The following is an 18,761-nucleotide window of genomic DNA, read 5'->3' as shown; positions in this document are numbered from 1 at the left end:
ATACATTGCATGGATACGTATTTTTCATAAGGAAGGGCGATAAACACACATGATTTACACTTTAACACATGGGATAACAAGTGTGATTTTCCCACCATGTGATAACTAGTGTGATTTCCAGCAGGCCAGAGGTTAGACTGATCCTGGAGCTGTGCAGCAGTGTATCGTTTTGCTGTGTGACTGTACCTGACAGGATATCTTGACTTCTCGTCCGATCTGGATATTGTCGTCATTGTGGTAGGGGTCGGGAGTGATCCAGAAACGCCCCTTTTTCAAAGCTGTGAAGAGATAATCCATTTGATTAGATGTATAATTGCACTACAATTTTGCAACAGGCTGCTGGAGAGAACCCTGAAAGAAAATGACTGTAGGCTCTCCTTGTCATATTGATGTGATTTCTGAGATGTAATCCAAAAGACAGGATTTTATAGATTTTCTGAATTGATTTTTCGTCTTTGCCCAATGTCCTTACTCGGGCTGTAGATCGTTGTAATGGATCTCTGGTGCGCACACCGTAAACCTGAGTGTTACGGAAACCTGCTCAGCCTTCAAGCACTTTAGACATTACACATTGAGCGAATAGAAATACTGGATTTTGTCACAGCTGTCTGAGATCATTTAGATGCGTGACTTCAGTACCGGGGGTTGTGGTATCACAAAAGTGGTATTTAATCAGAAGTGTAGGAGTAGATCAGGATATGACAACTGTAACTGTTCTTCTCAAACAACCAAAAGTGTAGCTTTTGATGCGGCACAAGGGTAAAACAGAAAAGTTAACAGAAAAAAATAGAATTAATGTTTGTTTTGAAGTCTACAGCTTTGAACCAACATTAATATTGATAGCTACGGACTGAATATGATAGCATTGAAGTAAGTACACACACACTGTGAAATTGGAGAGATACCTAACAAAGTATCCACCATCTCTAATTCAATTTGGTTTGCAAACTCCATTTTCAAAGCATATCTTCTGTGAACATAAAAAACAAGATGATTTCATTATAATACATGCTGTATTGGTTCCAAACCCCGAGCCCCTGTTCAATTCATCTCCTCAGCAAAAAAAAAACTGACTGCACCGTGGAAATCTTTTCATCTTGCAATTCCCGAGTGACATTATCATATTCAGTTTGGTAAAGGGAAAGCGAAAAACAAAACCTGCGTGTCATATTTAAACACAGGAAATTGAATGTGAAAAAAAAAGACATTAAGATGCCTGCCGAGGCGCTGGTTGAGGGGAGAGACGATTGACACGCGCCTCCTTGACGTGATCTTCCTCCCCGCGTTTTGAAATCAACGTCTGCAGGCGGAGAATCATATTTCTGACGCGTGTCAAACACAAATATTACAAATCATGTCAACACACACGTTCACAAAAATGCCGCTGTGCATTTGCATTTATTCTTGTATCATACATAGTCATTCTCCAAGGTACTGCCTATCAATCATGTTGTTTGTAATCCAATAGCACCAGCATGGGAACTGGGGCAATTAGCATAATATGGTAAGCAGCATATGTCTGTGACCTTTATGTGGAGATAATACAAAGCATTACCTACAAGCCATGATTATTTCCCATTCGGGTTCAGCTCTGCATCACAGTGTACATTTACAACGTGCACAACACAATTTGGTTTTCCTTAAAGCCAACATGCAGTTTAATGACTCGATACAAACTCAGTGGTGGAAGCCATTAGGTGAGCATTTCTGTAAGGAAACACACATTTCCCTCGATAATACATGTCAGAATACACTCAGAGACAGAGTTGTAGTTCCATCTTGACAGTTTGAAAAGGCTTTTCTCAGCGACATCCATAGCAGACTCACGTCTTTAGAAAGCTTTATGTCATCCACGAACACACGCGCACATATTGCGCAAGCCATTATGCTGTCACAGGTGACAGCGGATAAACATTTGGATTAACAGCTTTCCTCTTTTTACATTCCTCCGTCTCAAGTATATTCTTCCCTCAACTTAAAGCAGCGCGACGGGACTCAGCACTTAACAAACACAGAGCATGCCTCACTGTAAGGCCAGATGTAATCTTTGTGTGCGGAGTTGTCTGTCAGACGGATAAACTCAGGTCATACTGTTGAGTTACAGATGTCTACCTGCTGTCAAAAGACTAACAGGTATTCTAAAGTGGCTGAACATTTTAAGGCAGTGCTCTGAAAAAAAGAAATGTAAGACTGACTGAAGAGTTTTCCACATCACTTGTAGTCCATATTTGACAATAGGTACTTCATTCTGTATTATTCTGAAAGGGAGTATGTTATTGCCTCCTTCCTTGTACACTCCTCTATTATAGAATGCTTGGCTCAAAGCATCTGCTGTTTTTATTGTTGAATACTTGGCCTACTTTGACAATAAACTTGTAGGGAGCTTCAAACAATCATTACTTATTTATATTTTCAATAAGATAAATGAGCCAAGAAGTCAGATTTTTCTGCTGGTGGCTGTAGCACTATGCTCGTAGATACAAAAGATAACATTTCAATTTTATTCTGTTGCATTTTGTTCACCTAAATTGAATTTGAAATCAACTGGTAAATTCTGAATGGCATTCCTATAATCTAATTAAACCCAATCTTTCCACTTGCGTTTAACACATCCTGTCTTTTTCTTTGTGTTTACTGTCGAACACATTATCAGTGTTGCCTTTTTCTCAGCAATACACTTACAACCATGTCTCATACATATTAACTCACATTTGCGGATTAGCTGACTTAATACTTCAACATTTGACCTTTTGGCTGGATAAAATGCTTACATTACATTACATGCCTTTAGGGTTAAGTATCTTTCCCAAGGATCCATACATTGTTATTATGAAATCCCAGAGCCTCCGATTGGTACACGCCCATTTTTGCCCCCAAGGCAACATCCAGCTAATTGCTGTAGTTATATTTCACTGACATAATGTGAGAAAGAAGGTGATAAGGAGCTATTCACAAATCACTGAGTGTTTGCTTCAACTGGAAAGTGTAAATGATCTATTAAGCAGCACATTTAAGCTCCATCTTGAAGAAACTGGAAGCAGAAGTGTTACCCTTTTAAAAATCAGTTTTTTTATTCACTGCTGAGGCTGATTTGAATGCAAAGTGTGCAAGTAGGCTTAAGGGAACAGGATACAGGCTTAAGTACTACATAGAAAAGTTGTTATGGATTTTCCCTCATCAAGGTGAAGTATCCCTGAAACCATCAGCAGGTCCAAATTAACCACAGTACTTCAGCCCCGGGTCTTTCAGTCCTCACATTTATGAATATCTGTGCATCATTTAACTGTTTAACTATTCAAATAGAAAGGAAACTTGAATACAAAATTGGACCTTCATATCGTCAACATAGCCGCAGGGCTGCAAGCTCCAATTTATATCAAGGATCTTGTTGCCGGCCTTTGTGGTACTAGTTGGCTTTTCATATTAAATGCAAATGTTGACTGATCTGGTTTCCAAATCAAATCTTAACCCAAGGACCAAATCATTAAAGAAAAAGTTAATTTCTTCATGACTTGGTGCTTCCGGTTAGGGCATGATGGAAAGTCAAACCAGAGGGTCATTTTAATGTACCTGTGCTTGTAGAGTCAAAGTATAAATGTAGAGGTCCATGCTCAGTAAAGTAGGTTACTTGCATATATATTAACTGGACTCTGACATTAGTGAAGAACAGATTATAGTGTGGAGTGACCTGGCTGCTCATGCTCCACTTTTTTAATATCTATGATAATACCAGCACACCATTATCATACTGATCAGAACACATTACCATCAAGCACCAGCTCTAACATCAATTTAAATGAAAACTAAAGTAGAAAAGCAAACTCCACCTCCTTCTCACTGGGTTTAATGTTGAAAAAAAAAAATCTGATATAAGTTTTCTTTTTACAGGTATTTTGTAGAAAAATACAATAAATATTTAATTGAAGACTTATTGTATTCTAAAAGTCTACAATGCAACATGCAAAAATACATTTGAATCACTTGTTCTTTTTTTTTTAATCCTACAACCAAATACCTTTACTACAGTAGTTAAAGGAGTAGTAGGAATGTCAGGATAAATCTCAATGTCACTTTTCTGTTCTTTAATTTTGGCCCACTTCTCCTCACGGTGACTCAGCCTCCCCATGTTTCCTCACAGAGCTGCAGTGCGCGTTAAAAAGCCAAGTGTTGCAAAGTGTAAGTGCACTCATGCATATTTCAGAATTGGGTTCTTTCCTCCTTACCTCCTCTACATTCAAACCTCCTTTCCTGCAATTTTTCCTGACTATAAATATTGAAAAGCGTGTAGGAATTCCTGTGAATTGACTACATTTGTGTACAAGAGAGATAAGGGGGCATTACCTGGATGTAGTAAATTGTGCCGGACAGCTGCAGTGACTAAAATGGTTCCCCTTATGCATGGGAGGAAATATTAAAACTGGAGGTATTTTGAAAGGTTGAGGATGTGAGGTGAGTGGGAGACTTTATGGTCACTCTTCTTTCCTCATTACTGATAACCAAGTTTGTGGCAAAAGTCACATAAATCTTTAACCAGCGTGTTGCTCAGAAACAGAGTTTTCCCATTTACTCTGGGGGTGAACTGTGTCTCTGACTATTGTTCCTCCAACATCATTAATATCTTGCAAGATTATGTGTACTGTATACATTCGGAATAGTAAGACAGTATTTAACTAATATGTGAGGGGTCAAAGTCTGGGTTAAGACTGAGCTTTCATGCTAACATGTTACATTTTTGTTTTCGTGCAAACTGTTGGGAAAAACAGTGGCAACCTTTGTCACTTTGTCTGTGAAGTTTGAGGTTGATATAAGGCACCTCTGTCAGGGTCAATAAAGCGGAACCTTTTTATATATTTCAGTATTAAACATTTAAAACTCGCAGCAGGATTCATTTTCGACTTTGTAAGGGTTTAGTGGAAGCTACTTTATTAGGTGCGAACTAAAGCAGGACACAATCTGTAGATGTATCCAAATGTAATTACACATCTCAGGCACCAGTATATAACATCAAAGCCTTTTTAAATAAAAAACAAGTCAGTATCTGAGGAAATGGAGAACAAAACACAAGTCAACCTACGCACAAACAAATTCTACATGAATTATTGATGCATTTTATAAGCTGGGCTCCTGTTATCATCATCAGAGCTTTTCTGTCATTGAACCTTGACTGTGGCAGCATGCCAAGAAATAAAACATCCGCTATAGGGACACTTAAAGTAGGTATACCATGGTCAATTCAAGAGAAGAGAGCGGGGGGGGGGGGGGGGCTCTGCATGTACTCACATTTGCATTACATTTTCTCCTGCATCCTATTTTGGCTGAAAGATTGCATATGGTTCAGCAGTGAAACCATGGATACCCAAGGCATTCTTTTGGATCATTACCGAACAAATTAAAGTGTTCCTTCATCTTTACCGCACACTGAAGTGCTTTCACCGGCAGTGAGCCTTTATGATTCTCCGTAGCTTTAATAGCCTGTGGGAATAATGGGTGGCCTGAACATGAAAAGCGCAGATAATCACACAAAGAGAAAAATCCCTGGTCTTCTACAGAGAGCTCCTGTCACGCGGCCGTATTACAATACCACCTCGGGGGAGATTCTTAGCAGGGCAACGGTACAAACACGGCCCTGACATACTGATTATGACATGAATTTACAGTGTAAGTAGGCACAAAATGACAGAGACACAAAAGCGTCTCTTATGCACAGATACAGCAAGAAACGTATCTGTGTTACGTTTCCATGTGTGTCCCACCCTCTCCAAGGGTCACTGCTTTTGTCTGGCAGAAAATAAAAATGCATCTCACTCCATTTTCACTCGGAATCATTATCCCCCCGGTCTTCCCATCAGACCGTCTCATTTTTCAGTCCCTTCCGTCTGTCCGTCTCACAGCAGGCATCAAACTGAGCTCTCCATTCACTCTCGCAGAGAATATCAGCATGTGAATCCGAGCTCATTTCTCAGAGCCAGATGGATGTCCCTCTAACTGCCTCGTCTCATTCGCTCAAGGTTAAACACAACTAAGGACACGGGGCATTAGCACGGTTTAAAACACAAGGCATTGGCTCAAAGACACATTCGTACAGCCGTCCAAAACACCTTTCATTTTCCTATTATCACTCCATGCATCTTCACATTAGCACCAACACATTCCCCCTACGCATCAGCACCTTTACAATATCCCGGCCACTCACACATGTCCGTCCTTTGGCGGGAAGAAAATGAGGCCTAAACGCTGCTCTCAACCTTCTGGCTGACCTCAGGCTTTAATTTGTGTCAAAAAGGATTCACATGCACACACGGCCGCCGAAAGCACAAACAAAACTGGCACGTGCACGTGTACAGGCACACTTGTACACAAATACACACAGGCAGTCCGTAGGGCCTCGGCCCAGGAGACTGACCGCCTGTGCCAGTTCTGCCTATCCAGCCATTACATCTGGCATTCATGAATGGAAATATATTCAGCTTTCAAATATAATTTATTCCAAAGCATATTTGATAAGGGTCATTCACATGTTGATTCACATGCTGACAGCCGGGATTTTACACAGAATGTCATGATTGTTTTCTCCCCACCAAACAATCTAAATATAAACAGTGGGGAGCTCACACTGGAAAAAAAGATTGCATTCATGCTTCTCTATAAATATCAGCAAGCTTCCAATCAGAGGTACAAATTGTTGATGGAAGCCAGTGTGTTTGATTTGTGCTGAATAAGTTGTGTCTACTTTAGCAGCCGCCGTGATGGATGTCTTGGGTGTGAGAGCTTCATACCTGAATTTTGTCAGGAGCCCCTGGAGGAAAATCTGACGACAACACAGCTGCGTTTGATTTTCTGCATCTTTGATAGCTACGGCAACGCTCATTTCTCGACATCACACAGAGGGGAAACATATTGCTTAGCGAAAAAGACGGGAAACACATGTGCAGAGTCTGTGTGAGTAGGGGAGACATGAATACAAAATGCCAGGCCAGATGCCCACTTCAACAAAAACATCTACAGACAGTCCTGTCTGATTTCACCAAATCTCCATTTGAGAGCTGCCTACTCATATCCAACAACATTAGAAGGAAGAAACAACCAGCATGGCATATCTATAAGTCGTCGCAGCAGATACATCACAAACTGCTGCGATTGTGCAGGACAGAATGGACTGAAGTGGCCGGGGCAGGCAGGATATTGACCTGCTTTGAGGACATGTTGCGGACCCTTAATCCTTAAAAAGGATCTTGTCAGCACGGCGATGTGATGCCGGTAGCCTGCTGGGCCGGCTGTGGAGATGGCCAAGCCCTGGAAGGCAGTCTGGCTGGTGGGACAGTATGGCCAGAAAAACTACCATCTGCTGGGGAGAGATGTGTGTTTTCACACACACAGGCCCCTTTGGCAACAGCAGTCTGAGAGGGCCTTCTCAAGGACTGGAGAGGACGCTTTAAAAGCTGAGAGAGGCAACAGTGAGGCCACAGGGTGACCCTGGAAAACACGCCCCATTAACTCAATGAAGGGGCATAACAAGTAAATTGGTATTTCACCTAGACGTGCAGTTTATTCACATGAATATCAACAGAAATGCAAACATGCGCAGACTGATGGCCAGCATTTCTTCCCAAGTGTTTGTAATTCCAAGCAGTTCAGCTTTAACTCTCTATGGCCACACGCACTTTAGCAATTAGCAGAGCGTCTTTGCATTCTTGATTTATCGATTTTGTAGCCCACGGTTGAGATATTCTGAGAAATGGAATCAACAAGCATACAATATATGTGAAAATGTATGAATACAAACACAGACAGCATTCTCTCTGTGCTCTAGCCTGGAGCCTGGATTATCCACTTTCAGTTTTCCTTTTTTCCTCACTTCAAAGTATCAAAGAGTGAACAGTTGCAGTGGAACGACTGCACTGTTTGTTTTGTCAAATACACTTCAGAAGAATACAGAATTTTCATTAGGGGGAATGCAACAGTCACAATCGATATAAGGTCTAGCCAACTACGAAAGAAGCAACATGTGAGATTTACAATAGAACAAAGCACCATGGTTCTCTTAATTCCTACATGGTTAGTCATTTATTCACAATGGAACAGCACTAGGCAGGGGTTCAGTACATTCTACTGTGCTAGGTATGGTAAGTATTTGAGTGTTTCCTGTCTTTCTTCAATAGACTTCGATTGTCTTCATGCATGATTGATTTGCATACTAAGAGTAAGAAAGGTTCAAATCCATTCTGGGCACTATATCCTCACCCTGTCCACTCCACCTCCATTTGTGCTTCCACTTTGGTCGGGTTAACCATTTTAATGGCCATTCCAGACCAGTCAATGGGCACTGTAAGTGGACTGGAAAGCCCTCCAGTGTTGACTCACCAAAGTCCACTAGTATTATTACCTGGCTGATGTAAAATGTATTGTAATGGCCGTAAATGTGTCAGCAGAGAAGTAACAGGACATTTTCGACAGAAAGGTCTGCATGGTCTTACAACTAAAGAGGACTGTCATGGTCATTCTTCAACCGTAATACACAGTATATTTCTCTCTCACAGCCTTTAAGAGTTTTTTTCAATGATTTGATGTAAAAGAAAAAAATATATCCATATTAAACTCTTAAATATAAATAACAGTCTAAAAATGTAATCTGTATCAGTCGTGCATACATTACAAAAGCACATAGATCATGTAAAATTCCATTATCTCTTGCAACTTTTTAAATAATAGTAGTCATGCTCAAAGTGTTTTTCTTATTCCGTGTTATTGTGAATTTAGCCTGAACTACAAGAACATGAGCAGAAGTTAATGTCAAGGAAGAAAAACAACAATTTGTTCTCAATTCAATCATCTACAGAAAGTCGTATCCAGGGTGACATAAATGTTTCTGTTAGAGGTGAACACAGCCTCCTTTATATAGAAATATGCTGTCAGCTTGTTTGCATGCACTGTCAGTAACAGCAGTGACAAGGGATCTGTTTGAGAAGATTTGTTTCAAAATGACAAGCAAACAATGGACACATTCTTCTTAAAAAGGGTGCATCATGGATGTGGTTTAGTTGAGCAAAAGTCAGTTAACGAGCTATACAAATGTTCTTGTTGACATATTGCACTAACTATGTTTTTATCAGAATGAGAATCTCGTGAACTGTGTCTCCATTATTTCCCCCGATTGTCATGGCTGCTACACTTGTTAATATGCAGCAAATCAAACTCATGATATATTTCTATAATCTACGAATATAAAGTTATATACCGCCTACCCCCGTCATCTGGGACATGTTGATCCCACAATTGATTTTGCGTAAGTGACAGCTCATCAGACTCAGGGGAGCGATGGCACGAAGAGATATGCGATAACCTCGTTGACTGTTTTTCATAATTCATCAGCCTGTCCCAGAATTAGAATAATAACAGAGCTGTGTTTGGATTGTGAAGCGTTGCATAACAGAGCTAGGATCAAATTCATTTTGACATCAGTGTTGTTTTGTCGAGACTGTCATTTCACTCTGTTTTTCTTTGTAAATGTACTTTGAAAGTCCATATCCATCAATGTCCAAGCTCATTTGAGTATATTGGTCCGAAATGTGCACCCAGTAAGATTTTCTGTTGATTAGTCTTCATTCATACAGCAGCCCCTAACCCCTCGTTCTCAACTGACATACGTAATACTATACTGATTCAACATCTGCACTGACAGGAGTGACAGTACATCAATCTCATGAAAATGTTCCAATTTATTTTCTGGTTTTATTGATCCTTAATTAGCCATGCACATATTGATTAGTTGTGTCATTTAAGTATCTCCAGATTTAGTTTGGGCCTGTCATTGGTTTAGCTTGTTTTCACTCCACATTCACACTGAGATGTGTGATGACTCATTGGCTTAATTTAGTCTGGACACATTTCTTGTCAGTTGATAATCTGTTCAGCCCTCTCCCATCTTTTTAGACATCTACGGTAAATTATTGAGTGATGGGCTTTTAGGCTTTAGGAGAATATACAAGGCTGCTGATCAATGTCTCCATAACAGGTCTTAATCATTGTCTGTCTTTTGCACGAAGGGATATAAATCCAGTATGCAGAAGCATAACCTATATATCCTTACACATAGGCATTTGAATGCTGCACTCCATTACAAATCAATCAATGACATTTCAGAATACATTTTTTGTCCTGTTTAACTTTTAACAAGAAATGCTCTGCAGCCTTAACCGTGACACATCAATGAGTGTGTATTCAGTCCTGATTTATATTTAAGGAAGGTGGTGATTTGTTTTGATGATATTTGATTAAGATCCCATATGAGAGCCGTTATCAGCTCCAGTTGTACGACACATAGATGAGAGAGCCGGATATTTATTGCAACGATTGCCTGCTGGTGAGTGTGCTCTGACTTATTTGCCGCCGCGGGACACCCGACACCTTTGTTTGATGTACACCTCTCAGTTCTTAAGTCTTCAACTATATGGGCACTTTCACAATGCAGAGAAGGGGTTTATCTGTCAAGGGGAACCATCAGAAATGATTTGGTGATGATTTGATTTTCATCTCGGGAGTATATGGCTGTATAAATAAATGCTTCCAAACAGGCCGGGCACACAGGCGACCTGATGATGGAGCTGTGGCATAATCTCTTAGATGAGAGAAGAAAAGTCGGAGAAACTTTCTGAGCCAATCGGCTACATTTGGATTTAAATGTGATTGCTTTCGTGTGTGTGTGATGTACTTTTTGACATTCACATTTGGATCATCCCTGTGAATGCTGTTTTTTTTTCTACAAATGAATGCATCTTTTTATTCACCTGCAGGAAGTTGCCGTTTTACAATCAAGGCTTAAGGTCCTCTATTATGTTACAGATGAAAGACTAGTCACACACCACCCTTAATCCTGAGCTTAGTAATAGCAGTCAATTAAAGAGTATGCAAGTCGATTTCCTCATGCATTGTGTCTGATCTGTGTAGGTCTTATATCAATACAGATTTTCTTACACATAGTAAAATCACCTGTCTTGAGTATTAAACCTTCAAAGTAGTTCTTTAGCATTTACTAAGAATGTGTCTGTAAATAAGGAAAAGTACCCTTCACCTTGTATGACAAGCATGCAGAAAGTGGTGCTTTGATAACGGTAATTGCTTTAATAAGCTACAGCTAGATCAGATGCTCCTTTGCCTCCTGTGCTACTCAGGTGAAAAGCAGCTTGAAAAAAAAAAAGCTATTCTCCTGATAATGACCAGACAGGCAGCAGTGACCCTCGCTCTTTTGCTCTTGTTACATTTGTGTTAACCACTCTTTGACTCAGTGTTTTTTAATTAATGGTTTCACACTCTTAAGCCTCCAGCATTGTCCTTGGCTGTGTTAAGCCTGAGCTGTAAAGATGGTGAGTTCTGATGTGCCGGGTGTATTTGTAAGGTCAAATAGCAAATCATATCTGAAGGATATTCAGCAATACTGTGAATGCATTAACTATACATCTGTAAAACACATTTTGAACTAACGGCAAAGTAATTCTGAATTAACTAACTAAAGACTGCTGCTGTACAGAAACACAGTACACAGACATAGTAACTAAGATGTGCTGTTTTTTAGTTTAATAAGGCTTAACATGCTACCAAATTAGCAGCTAACTAGCTATGTTAGCTTATATTATTACTCAGCATTCAAAATGGAGAATCAATGTGAGCAGCAGCGGCTAAGCGGTTGATTAAGAGTTTCCTCAGCATTTTATAAATGTCCTCAAAGAAAGACTCAAGTTTTCTTCTTTGGGTATAGTAGCCAGCAGGTGCTAGCTAATAACTAAGCTAACGGTTGCTAAAGGAGCAGGCACTGGTGAGAACACTCACAAAAAACTGAATCAAAAACGAATTATTAGAAATGTTCAATTAATCTAATATTTCAAAATAAGTTATTTTACTCAATGTTTACTTCATTTATTCAGGTGACTACGCCATATATCTTTTTTAAATCGTTTAGTACTCAATATATTTGGCCATGCAGTCATGTTTTCTCACCTCGGACCACGATAGTGGTGGACTTCTTGGCCGGGTTTCCCACACTGTTACTGGCCACGCAGCTGTAGACGCCCGCCTCGTCTGAGGTGATGGCTGGGAGTGTGAGCGTGCCCCCCTTCACCACGCTCCTTTGTGGTAGGCTGTCATTACTGCAGATCCAGGTGAGAATGGGGGGCGGCTCTCCACCTGTGGTGATGCACACCAAGGAGACCGTCTGGCCCGGGTTCACCACGATGGGGTCCTCCACCAGCAGCTTGATGGAGGGGGAGGCTGTCAAAGACAAGCAAATCGAAAAATGTAAAGAACGGCAGAAAATGGGTAACATTGGCTGTTATAACAATATACTGTATGTCAGTTCACTGTTTCCTCGTCTGTCCAACACTTATTTATACACCTTTATAGCATTTGCCGTTTTCTTTAGCATCTACATGACTTGAAATAATATTATAAGCACTGCTACAACAGTAATTGTGAGTGTAATATGCTTATAAATAATCTTAGTACCTGTCTTATTGGTGAGTTTGAAGATAACACTGCGGTCAAGGATCGCACACACATTTCTGACAGAGGCCACGCAGCTGTAGTTGGCGTAGTCCTGAGGGCGCAGGTTCTTCAGCTTCAAAATCTTCGTTTCCCCCTGCAGCTCAGACCAAACCACAACTGGTATGCAAATGTGTGCAAAACACTATTATAATCAAGTAAAATAAATGCAGAAAGCTACATGGTGGGACGGAGATGACAAAGGCCAAACAGCTCCAAAGAAAAGGTCAAAGAGATGAATATGTATACAGTTTTAATGAAGCCAAAAATAAAGAGTTGCAGAGTTCAAGAATAGTACTGTAAAATCGGTTGCAGAAATGATGGAGCTAGTTTTAAAAAGGAAATGGATGTGTCAAACTGTTTAATACCAACGAGTGGATTTTTCTCCAGTCAATGGCAATGTGGTATTTTCACCATTCAGCTGCAGTAATATGGATGGTTCTCAGCAGGGAAGGGCTATCTCACTTATAATGCGTTTGATTCCAACTGGGCCTGTCAACAGCGAGCCCCGCCCAGGAGGCTATAATGAGGATTTGGACCTTTGATCTGACTGACTCCAATGTGTGGGTGTCGGGTTGGAAGGAGGAGGCAGTGGATTATAACATGAGTCAGCCACACCATGCTGCAGTCTGCGCAACATGGCAATCACTCACGTCTATCATATCCAACGAGGCTCATGGATCACATAATTATATTAGATTAGCCATGGACCCCACGCTCCTCTTCCTTTATGTCTCTGTCACCTCCTCTGCCTCGGAGCAGAGATCAGGAGATGGGGTCCGCGTTATTCTGAGTGCAAGCTTTACTCACAGCAGGTGGGGGGGGCAGGTTTGAAGGAAAATCTATTTGGATAATGCAAGGGGCAGAGAAAGGAATGGAAAGGACAAACACATTAAACCAAATTGGACAAGGGGGATTGATGGCCATATCGATGGGAAGATTGAACACAACAGCTTTGGGAACGAGACTGTAGGTAAAGGACAAAGAAATGATAGAGCAGAGCATTGTCAGTGTGAGGGAAAAATCTCAGTTTTCATGTTTTAAATTACATGTTTGAGGGATCAAATGCTGGGAACATAAAGATGAGGCATAAAGATGAAAATGAGGAAAGTTTGTCATGCTAGCAGCAGGAAAACTACTAACTTGACTACATGGGGGCGAATAAATTAGCAAGGAAGTTAAATGTGACATAAACCCCATGTGGGCGATAACAATATGTTGCTAACTTTAAATGGTTACCTCCTCAAGAACTAAAAACATGCTCAAACTGCAGATCGCAAAAAAAACCATCATAAACATTAAAACATATCAGCTGCTATAAAGAGGTGGGAATCTGACAAGGGATGAGCAATGGCTCCATTATACCTTCGATAATTGTCCCATTCTGTGGCACTTTGGTGGGGAAATCATGCAGTGAGAGGTGGAGGAAGAAGTAACAGACAGTAGAAAGGAGTCTGTACAATAAAGTCACAGCTGTGGATCTCATTTAATAATTTCTTCACATTACAGTCTCTGAAATGCCACCTCTGCATTCCTACAGTTTCAGTGGGAATATAAACGTACGTTTGATGGACTGAAGAAGGTGTAAGGGAATGGAGCCGGGATGAAGGATAATGGAGGGAGGATAGTACAGAGGTGAATTTAACTTAATAATGTGCCAGGCCAAAATGGAGGCCTGGCTGCTCTCTAATGGAGTCTACTTCCCGTAGGCTTTTGTCAGAGTGTGTTTCAGGCAAGTTCAGACATATTGGTAAAAAATAATTTATTAGCCATTTATACAAGCATATTACTAGGAGTTTAGTCAGGATTTATTTGGAGTTTGACTGTCACAAAGCTAATTTCTGGGTTTGGATTGCACTCATATTTTCCGAACCAATTAAAGCCTTAATAGAGGGCAGGATGATGGAGCAGAGAGGTACAGAGAAGGGAAGAGTGCCTGATGAGGCCTGGTTTCTTCAGCTTCCTTCACCCACTCCATTAGTTCCCAGCTATCTTTCTCCATTTGGCCAAACATCCATTTCACTTCCTTTTTCTCTCTCTGTTTCTTAAGCCTCTTTTTCTCAGTCCCATGTCTTTTTCTCTGGCAAACCCGGTTTAACATACAAATCACATTTAACTCAACCAATTCAAAAAATACAATTCGCTCACTGGTGCCGGAGCAGTCTCAATCAGCTCTTTGTTGACAGCACATGATCCTTTTTTTAGAGGAAAAGTTTCTCAATTTCCAGAAAAATAAATCCACAATTGAGAGAACTGATTGTGAAAAGAACTCAATCATCCTTTGACAGAAGGGAGTTAATATGCATGTAACTGTGAAACAGGGTTAGTCAAACGGACACAGCTCTTCATAGGGTAAACGAGTGCAGATTTAAGGGGGTTGTGTAAGGGTTTGGGGTACGGTTATGAAACAACCAAAAAACTGTCCAAATGGTACCGTCTCCTTTTCTTCTACATGATATAGCAACACTGTTATTCCAATTATTATTGCAATATGTTAAACTAATGACAACATGTTGACTCACCAGTTAGCTACTTCGGCTTACTCATCTTGTGAAAACAACTCAGTGTGCTTGTGTTGTGTTCTTGCACGTATTACTCATAGTCTAAATAGGTTGATGAAGGTCAGCATTTACATAATTGTAACGTCTAAGGCCTTAAAGTATATGCAGAACATGAGAATCAGTCAACTGTTTTACAATGCAATGCTCATTACAAGTGGTAATAATAAGACTACCATTATAATAATGGTTAGATTTACGTCAAGGGATTATGATTATATCTTCTTTTTTTTAATGGAAACTATTACCTGATAATGAATTTGCTGTCAGAACATTATGTTTGGTAGCGTGGCTGAAACATTCGCAATAGTTTTTATACATAAAATCATAGCTACAAGCAGACATTGTAATAGAAAAACCCTCTCATTGTGTCACGAGACCTTTAAATATGAAAGAGCACTGTCTGAAAGAGCTTCAGCACATGATCTCCTGATGAATGTATCTTTATACTCCTACTAAAGCTTATTATGGTTGTTTCACACCCTTTATTCTGTATCAGCCTATGTATCCTGTCTTTGTAGTATACATAGGGAGGGCAAAAGGTGCATGTCTTCACAACAGCAAAATTAAACGATTGCCAAAATCCTCAAGTTGAATGTCCGACCTTAAGGCTTTACTTGTACAGAATGAAAGGAATATAATATGTATTCACTGCACTATTTCGTCTTATTTTAATACCTTCATCCATGTTTCCGTGTCTTACCTGAGTGAAAAAGGGCTCGTAGATCTCCACTCCCTTGTCCGAGCCCTGCGTCAGGACCTCTCTCCCACGGTGCCAGCTGTAGCGGACGGGCGGGTTGGAGTTGGCCACGCAGCGCAGAAACACTGTCCTCTCATAGTAGAACTGTTCCTTAGCTTCTCCTATACTCTGGTGCACCGTCACCGTCGGTTCATCAAGGTCTAGGAGAGAAGAAACACAGCATGAATAAATTCCATGAGTTTTTTGGACAAGTATAAGACTGCAATCAATAGCAAGGACCACTTTTCATGGCATTTTCTTAGGAATAATAAACCAATCAAGCGTAGAATCTTTGTATCAGTAAACACGACTACAATCTCTCGGCTTGATTGTGGTTGAAGGTCTGACCAAAAGGGTCAGAATTGTCATTGCATTAGGAGGGTGAGTTATCAGCATGGGCGCCGGAGGTCGATGTGGGAAAGGAGGTGAGAAGCCAACTTGAACTACTTAAGTCAATAGGATGCAGCCCAAGGGCACATTGACTTCCCAGTCAATGAGTGAGCAGCTGTGTTCCAGGTCACACCGCATTGTGAGTTTCATACTTGATCATGCGATCAAATACAGCCTGTAAAATGATATTGGACACAATGTTGATGCTCTAATTTAGGCTTTCTTTGACTTTACACATCTGTTACTTTGCCCATTTCCCAGAAGATATGAGGGACGTGTTACCCCAACACTTGGTTATTTGAGAAAGCGCTGGTGTTTGATTAAATGGATTCAAAGTTAATCATCTTACCCGGCTATCGCATTAAGCCTTGGCAAATGGTGTTCATCATAGCTGTGGTGTCTTTTAGCATGCTAATGCTCCCCCTTTAAGATTATGTTCATCTGCACGCTCAAATAACGTGGGGAGCCTGCTGTTCCCCTTTCATCTGAGTCCGAGATGCAATCAGTTTTTGACACGAGCCAAAAGGCAATTTAAGGGAGAGGATGAGGGGAAGTTATCCCTCGTGCTAAAATTCAAACTGATAAAGGCTGACCTTTTGTATAGAAAGAGGAAAGTGATTGAGTGTATTAAGGGGTGAGTTAGTGCATCAGTGAGCGAGCAACAAGGTGGATGATTGAGTGATGGAGATCGTGTGAATATGTGCAAACCGCTTACAGTAAATGAATAACCAAACCTTTAACGATTATAAGCCTCCAGAGGAAAAAATACACACGCCTTGGGTATTATTAATGGATGAATTCATCGCTTTTAATTCAGTAGCGACTGCACACCTCTGGATTTGCTGAGGATCAGGTCCTAATCAAGGTGCCTGCGGGGCCACACTGCGCAGCATCCAGCCACAGAATGCTGATTCCTCAGTTTCATTAAAGACATGTTCTGCCCTACAGCCCCTTAATCAAAATCTAGCAGCGGTCAATACTTCATCCAGGATCCATTACAGTGTCTCAGGTAAGAGCAATTACCTTTAGAGGGGGGGGGTTGGGAGAAACAGGGGAGGGGGTGACAACGGAGAGATTGCTGGGCCATTTTAGAGCAGCCAATTGCTAAGTAAATACACTGATTCATTACAGAGGGGAGGAGGAGAGTATGAATCCCACATCTTATCTGTGATTCTTCCCTGTTTCCCCCTCATCCATTTCCTGCTTCAAACAGTCAATTTAGCAACTGTGGCAGGAATGGAGTGATTCATTGACAGCCCTATCTACCTTGGGATACACGTGTCTTAAAGCGGCAGGGCTGAAGGGAGGATGTCTTTCTTTCCTCATAGTGACACGAGAGTGTGTTTCTGTATGTTTGTGTATTAGGTAAAGGAGCGGTTTGAGCTATTAATAGGGCCAAAATGATATGCAGAGAGGAAGTGGATGCTAGGAGCGCAAAGAGATAAATATGGAAATATGGAAATGTACGCACTGGATTAAAATTTGATGAATTTTAAACAAAATTCCACCAACACCATCAGTCTTTCCCCCCGAAAGGATGGTGTGTGAGTGTGTGTTATTTGTGTGTGTCACTCTTGTGCAATTAGCTTCTGAAGTCACGCTTGACTGATTGTGAAGCTTAAATCCCCGGGCCCAGAGGAAAACTGTGGCTTTTTCTTCGCCTGCGCCAGAGTTGTTAAGGTTTGTAATTGCTGGTTTACGGGTTCACAGGCCGGTAAATCTGCCCATGTACAGCTAAACGCTCCAGCGAGCTAACCTTAGCATCACTCCTGCTCACTCCCACCAACCATGACAAGGCTCAAAGCTCCGGGTTTCTTTGATATTAAGACACGGGAGCAGCGTGAACGGCAGACACACAATGTGTGCGCGATGAGGTCTTGGAAGACAAGCGGGGGGAAAAAAAAAGGTATTCAGTTTATCTCAAATCTCTTTGTTCTCTCGAGTGAATAGAAGACGTTGATACTCCCGTTTGAAAAGCAGGTTGGACATTTGGGCTTTGTAAGCCTACCTAAACATTTGTCGGACAAATAGACACAAGTGAGTGGTTTGGATAAAAGAGAGTTTGAGGATTAAACAAGGTGCTTCATTATCACATCAAACCTTTGCTCCTTCCTTTGAAGTCCCCCACTCCCACTGCCGGAAAAAAGAAAACAGACACCTTCACAAAAACTCACACACATTAACCTTTCCCACCTTCACAACCTCAGCCACCCACACGCACATCATCACACACCTTTTTAGGAACGTCTCTCGGGTGTTAATCTAATGCAAGTTTTTTCTATTTTTTGCCTGGCTTTGATGTCTTTCACTCCCTCCCTCTGATGTGTCAAAGTCACCTGGGAGGAGAACACCTATCTGGCTCCCAGGCTGTCAGCCACCAGCGACAGAAGCCCGCCATTCATTTCACCTAATCACCGTCCCAGCTTCATTACCAGCGGGAGGCGATGACCTGAATGACATTTGGAGCGACGCCTTTCATGAGTAGAAACAGCCCTGTTATGACTAAGACAAGATATTTGCTTTTATTTTGCGTGCCAGGGGAC

The 18,761-nt window shown here is 41.0% G+C and overlaps 1 protein-coding gene across 6 annotated transcripts in view; it reads right to left on the bottom strand.

Moving 5' to 3' along the window:
• The window catches only part of mdga2a (MAM domain containing glycosylphosphatidylinositol anchor 2a), a 203,606-nt gene that overhangs the window by 94,844 nt on the left and 90,001 nt on the right, over nt 1-18,761 (bottom strand). For 2 of the 6 annotated variants that reach the window (XM_034228594.1, XM_034228597.1), the window contains exons 4-7: nt 15,793-15,989; nt 12,496-12,634; nt 11,992-12,261; nt 187-278 (exon numbers count right to left, since the gene is read on the bottom strand). In XM_034228594.1, coding sequence (XP_034084485.1) covers nt 187-278; nt 11,992-12,261; nt 12,496-12,634; nt 15,793-15,989 — 698 coding nt within the window. Of the gene's footprint in view, nt 1-186; nt 279-11,991; nt 12,262-12,495; nt 12,677-15,792; nt 15,990-18,761 lie in introns of all 6 variants that reach the window. The other 4 variants (XM_034228596.1, XM_034228598.1, XM_034228593.1 and 1 more) reach the window with 3 other exon arrangements.

This window comes from Gymnodraco acuticeps, unplaced genomic scaffold (genome assembly GCF_902827175.1).
Source record: "Gymnodraco acuticeps unplaced genomic scaffold, fGymAcu1.1, whole genome shotgun sequence".
Taxonomy (NCBI): Eukaryota; Metazoa; Chordata; class Actinopteri; order Perciformes; family Bathydraconidae; genus Gymnodraco; species Gymnodraco acuticeps.
The sequence above is the reverse complement of the archived record's forward strand: the minus strand, read 5'-3'. Positions and strand labels throughout refer to the sequence as shown.